The sequence below is a fragment of the Myotis lucifugus genome, unplaced genomic scaffold (assembly GCF_000147115.1).
Source record: "Myotis lucifugus unplaced genomic scaffold, Myoluc2.0 scaffold_2210, whole genome shotgun sequence".
In the NCBI taxonomy this organism is placed as follows: Eukaryota; Metazoa; Chordata; class Mammalia; order Chiroptera; family Vespertilionidae; genus Myotis; species Myotis lucifugus.
In genome coordinates this window covers 1-6,083 of record NW_005873258.1, presented here as the reverse complement: position 1 = coordinate 6,083, position 6,083 = coordinate 1, and the positions used below count along the sequence as shown (strand labels likewise).

Sequence of the window (6,083 nt, the reverse complement as noted above, 5' to 3'; positions counted from 1 at the left end):
CTATGTTTCCCCAAAACTTCCCCTCTCTCCATGATTTGGCTTTGATTTTGGTTATATATAGATCGATATAATGTAGTGTCTTGGAAAATGTGTAAATATATATCCTATCCATATATATATATATATATATATATATATATATATATATATATATATAACTAAATTTAATTCATCTATGAAATTAAAACCTCAGTTGAACAAATTTAACCCTCAAATAAATTATCTTGAAAAGTTGTTCCTTTAGACTGCTTTGATGCATTTTTCCTGGAAGGAGAGTGCATTTCAATATAGAAATAGTGCAGGAAAAAAGAAAGTAGGATGGGGGAAACCTGACACAATCCAATGAACTGTAATTGCAGATACAGGCTGGTGCCAGTAGGGGACAAGCTGTCCCTTCTTCCAAGAGCAGCTTCCAGGGTAGTACACATGGTTTTAGGCCTGTATCTCATGAAGAAATACTTTATTCCAGAAACATTCAGTAAAACACACCTCTCCTTTCATTGTGTTCAACAATGTCTCAGGAACAGTAATGCCTCAAGTAAAGATAAACACTTTGGGGGGGATTTTTTAATTGTTAAGTGGGTTTCCCTTCTTCCATCCACTCTAAGATTAAAATGGAAGTGGAAATCAATATATAATTGACACCAGTGTTTTAACCTGAGCACTGAAAAGGACAATCAAATGAAAGTACATATGGGCAGGATAAGGGGTCTGTCCCCTATTTGTACTCACCACTGCAAGGTGATTTTCAAATCAGACTGAGAAATAGTGCTGTCTACAAATACTGTAGCACACGAGCTGTACTTTTCCCTAAGGTGACCAGGAGACACCTGAATGGGAAGGGGAGCAGAAGAAAATATCACAGTAAGTTAAACCTACAAAAGTGTGTTTTTCCTTGGTGAAAATGTCAGACAATTAAGCATTACAATTGTTCTCATACCCTATGAACTGCTTCAGTGCAATACCATGTGCAGCTCTACGGCAAACACACTGCATGCTCTCTCTTCCAATGATGAGAATTGACGAGGGGGTCATCAAATGCTGCCCTTGACATACTACCTATAATCTTACTTGGCAAACACCTATGATTAATTGCCTTTATAACAATGTAAAACATTTAAAATAAGATTTTAGTGTTTTTTCCTTGAGAAATGAATCCTGCCAAGATTTCTATTTCTACTATTTATTTTCTACATTAAGACATACTGCCTTCTATAATATTGAAGCAAGAGCTTTTACTGAAGTACATAAAAGCCAATGATAAATGTTAGTTCAGGAGACAGTGTGACAAAATACATGTATCTGAGGCAGAGGTGTGTGTGTGCTGGGGCTGGCCTGCGGCTCACAAGTTAGGGACCAGAGTTCTCTCTGGGCCTCAGTTTCCTTACCTTGAGAATTAAAAAGTATTGTTTTAAGATTCTCTCACATCCAAAAATAGATCAAACAACTCTGAGAATTTAACTCTCTCCTCATGTTGAAATAAGACTATTATTACATTACTCAAAAGAGAACCTCAGATAATACGGTACTTAACATGATATTACAAATTCTACTAGAGGCCTGGTGCACAAATTTATGCACACGTAGGGGGTCCCTTGGCCTGGCCCGCCAATCAGGGCTGATTGGGGCCGTCTTACCCAGTCCTGATCTGGGCTGATCAGGGCCGACCAGCCAGGGGGAGGGACTATGGGAGGTTGGCCGGCCACAGGAGGTTGGCTTTGGGAGCACACTTAACACCAGGGGCAGTTTCTGCATTGAGTGTCTGCCCCCTGGTGGTCAGTGGGCATCATAGCGGTTGGTTGACTGGTTGTAACGGTCTCTTAGGCTTTTATATATATATAAACTAGATCGAATGCATAAGTTCATGTACGAGCAGGGTACCTCAATCAGGGCTGATTGGGGCTGTGGGAGGTTGTTAGGCAGCATGGGCCATGAAAGGTTGGCCAGCCAGCCTGATCGGGGCCATTGGGGCCAGCTGACCAGGGGAGGTGTCATTGGAGGTTCCAATCAGGACCACTGGGGCCAGCTGGAGGGAGGAAACATGGGAATTTGGTTGACTGGCCTTGGGTTACAGCCATGGGAAGTTGGTTGGTCAGCGGGAGGTGCTGTAAAGGGTTGGCCAGTCACCTGGGGGGAGGGGCTATGGGAGTTTGCCCGGCCCAAGGGAGAGACTGCAGGAGATTGGCCAGGCCATCGGGGCCATCAGGCTGGCTGGCCAGTGGGGGGAGGGTTTGTGGGACGTTGGCTGTGGAAGTACACTGACCACCAGGGGGCAGCTCTTGCATTGAGTGTCTGTCCCCTGGTGGTCAGTATGCATCATAGCTACTGGTTGTTCGGTTGCTTAGGCTTTTATATATATAGATTCCCTAAGCTACATGATACTAATCAGGACCCTGCCTCACTCAGATGCTCTCTCTGACTACAAGGCCTTTTTCTTCCACTTTTTCTCAGCAAGGTTAACCCCACTTCCCATCTACCTCCAGGAGACTTCTGCCAACAGCTACACGACACAACTGCTCCCTTTCTCTGCACTCACACACCTGAGTTACTACTTGTTACATGGTATCAACTGCTTCCAGGGCATCCCTCTCATAAAAAGTGAGCTTCTCTAGGGAAGACAGGACTTTCACTCCTCTTATACCTCCAACCTTCTCAGCACAGAATCTGGGGCAAGTTAGGCGTGCAACAGGTGTTTGACCAATTGTCTAAAATCAATTGCAACTGGAAGGCAAATCCTACTACTGATACAAGTTAGAATTTACCTGCAGCGGTGTCAGACATATGACAATGATTTTTTTGAGATATGCTAGAGAATAAATTATCTTTAAAACAGTAGAACTATTCATGTCTTTCAGAAGTATTCATTCATTTGTTAAGAGCCCAACAATATAGCAATAATCAAATACGGAAATAGCCCAAACGATGTTACAAAAATCCTCTTAGAGTAAAACCAAAACCCAATTCTAGTCACTGTAAGTAGTTGAAAGTAATAGTAGTATTCTTTAATATGACAGAATACCAACATTCTAATAAGCTTCATTTTGTTAGTGGCAAAATGGCACCAGATGTTTGACTTTTGTCGTTGAGTTTGGCTGAGGAAGAATTTAGAGCCAAGAACTTATTATAAGAGAAAGTATATTTAGAAATTCCCAGAGGTAGAAGTGAGCCAGTGTTGCTGTGTGGGCTCAACACACAAGTTACAGAGGCAGAAGAAGGGCCCCTGGAACTTAGAAGAAAGGAAGGAAGAATATACACGCCCAGGGGAACAAGAGCAGGAAGGCATGGGCATGCTCCAGAGTGAGAGCACCTGAGAAGAGGGCGGGGAAAACTACAGGCATGCTCAAGGGAGAGAGAGCACAGGTGCTGGGTCCTTCATCTTAACGGCTTTTACCTAAAGGCAGAAATTTTAGGGACGGTCTTAGGGGACCTAAGCTGGGCCTGAAGCTGAAACCAACTGAGGCCTAGAAATTACTTCTACTTTGACCAAAACTCTATCTCTAAGCTCAGCAGACCGGAGGCTTTGTTACTAAGGTTGTTAGAATCACGCCAGGACCTCTTTTGTCCTCAGGGCTTAATGCTATGGGAGTCAGGATGCAAGGGCATGCATGCAAGTTGTATGAGGCTATTCTCTGGGACCCTTGTTTCTCTTCAAGGGTGTCCATATGCTGGGGGAGGAAAGGTGAGGGGACCAGCGATATGAAAGTTCAGGGGTTGTAAACTGCATGACCTGTGATATGCTAAGGGAGGAAAGGTCACCCTTGGGTGAGGTCCCACCCTACAATACTTGGTTTCCCAGTTTTGCCCATTGCTAGGCACCAACAGCTTTCTACTTTGGTGACATACTTGGCCTATCGTTCCTACTCTGTTCGTGTCTGCCTCACTGCCTACTGTATCAGTTTTCGTGTGTCATTATAAACTAATTCAGATAAGCCTTCCTTCCTCATATTCCTATAAAATAGCTTTTATCATGCTGTCATACTTTCCCACCAGTGTCCCCCTCATATACACAAAAGACAGGAAAGGGAGATTATCTGGTTGATATATTTTAAAATACAGAGCATTTAAAAACTGCCAGTATCCAAGAATCAGAAATATCTTTATATTATACTAGATGCCAGATACACAAAATTCATGCAGGAGTAGGCCTTCCTTTCCCTGGCTGCCAGCACCAGCTTCCCTCTGGCACCTGGGACCTAGGCTTCCCTCACAGCCCTGGCTTCATCTGGAAGTTGGTTGTCCGGGAGGATGTGGGGTCAAATTAGTATATTATACTTTTATTATTATAGATAAAATATCAATTTGCCTGTTTCAGATGCTTCCCTTTAAAGCCACTGACTCCTCAGTAACCAGAGGCTCCAGATGGCATAATTTGAAAACAATCTCTATTTGGAGGAATAAATTCTCCTTCAAGCTAGTAATATCTTAACTATAGCTAAAACTCTGATATGTTTCTTGAGCCATGCAGTTAACATATACTTTACTTTTCAGATCTCATCAGACAAATACAGCTTAAATTATGAAAACTCATCCAAATACTTTTTTTCTAAATGGAAGGTTTACTACTATACGGCTGCAATATGGCATATAATACACCATAATAAAGTCAATTATGACCAGAAACCTATATAGGGGGGAGTAAAAAGAATAGGAAAAAATGCACCAAAATATAGACTAGTTAGTAAAACTTTGGGTGATATTTGCTCCCATTTCCTCTATTTAAAATTTTTTCCATTATAAATGTACATTGTGTTCTATTTGAAAATAGTGCTAAAACACTGAAAAGTTTTAATCAGACATGGGCTCACAGGTCTATGGGGGTTCATTTAGTAAAGCAACACTTTACAGTATAGTACTGTTAGGTCCAATCAAAGCAACACTGAGTACTTCCCCATCAGTCCAGGTCTACTCCCAATTTTTCAAAATTTCCAGTACCAAGTTTCTAGTACCCACTATGGTGGCAGAATTAAACCTAGTAGCAAATCCTGGATATACTGGCTGCCAGATGATTATGTTCCTCTCATCTTGCTTGAATATGTAAAACAATTGTTCTTTATGCTTAAAACTTTACTGTTGCTGCCTTACAACGTCAATAAACTCCACAGAAAACCATAGAGATAAAAATGCAAATACTAAAAAAGAATCAAAGAGCCTAAATGCTAATGACAAGGTAGTCTTTATAGGTATTTCAGTAGGTCACTAGAATACACAAGGCAAAAATCCTACTGTATCTTCACTCATTCAGAACAAATGGTAGAATAGATAGACTTTTACAATCTTTTCAAGAAAGGGAAGCGATTCGTTAGATTTACTTATTATTATTGTTGTTTTATATTGTCTAAAGTTTTACATGTCTACTTTTTCCCCAATTGACTGCCCCTGCCATTCCCACCCCGGGTGGGCAAGCCCCCACCACCCCAGTGTCTGTGTCCATTGGTTATGCTAATATGTATGCATACAAGTCCTTTGGTTTCTCTTCTTACCACCCCCCTCCCCGCTGCCATTTGTCTCTGGATCTATTCTTGTTTATCAAATTATGTTCATCATTATATCATACATATGAGTGAGATCATGTGATATTTATCTTTCTCCGACTGGCTTATTTCGCTTAGCATAATGCTCTGCAGTTGCATCTGTGCTGTTGCAAATGGTAAAAGTTCCTTCTTTTTCATAGCAGCACTAGAGGCACGGTGCATGAAATTTGTGCACTGGAGTGCTGTCCCTCAGCCCAGCCTGCACCCTCTCCAATCTGGAAACCCTAGGGGTTGTCCAACTGCTCGTTTAAGCCCAATCCATACACCGGCAGTTGGACATCCCTTTCACAACCTGGGACTGCTGGCTCCTAACTACTCGCCTGCTTGCCTGCCTGATTGCCCCTAACTGCTTCTGCCTGCTGGCCAGATTGCCCCCAACTGCCCTCCCCTGCCAACCCGATCACCCCCAACTGCCCTCCCCTGATGGGCTGATCTTGCCCTCAATGGCCCTCCCCTGCTGGCCTGGTTGCCTCCAACTGCTCTCCCCTGCCAGCGTAATCTCACCCCCAACTGCCCTCCCCTACCAGCCTGATTACCCCTAACTGCATCTGC

At 42.7% G+C, this 6,083-nt stretch overlaps 1 protein-coding gene across 1 annotated transcript in view; it reads right to left on the bottom strand.

Annotated features, from left to right (window-relative positions):
- The window catches only part of LOC102426803 (cyclin-Y-like protein 1), a gene marked incomplete at its 5' end in the record, with an annotated part of 17,224 nt that extends 16,394 nt beyond the window's left edge, over window positions 1–830 (bottom strand). The window contains one exon of the mRNA XM_006108391.2: window positions 733–830. Coding sequence (XP_006108453.1) covers window positions 733–830 — 98 coding nt within the window. The remainder of the gene's footprint in view (window positions 1–732) is intronic.
- Between the last annotated feature and the right edge of the window lie 5,253 nt (window positions 831–6,083).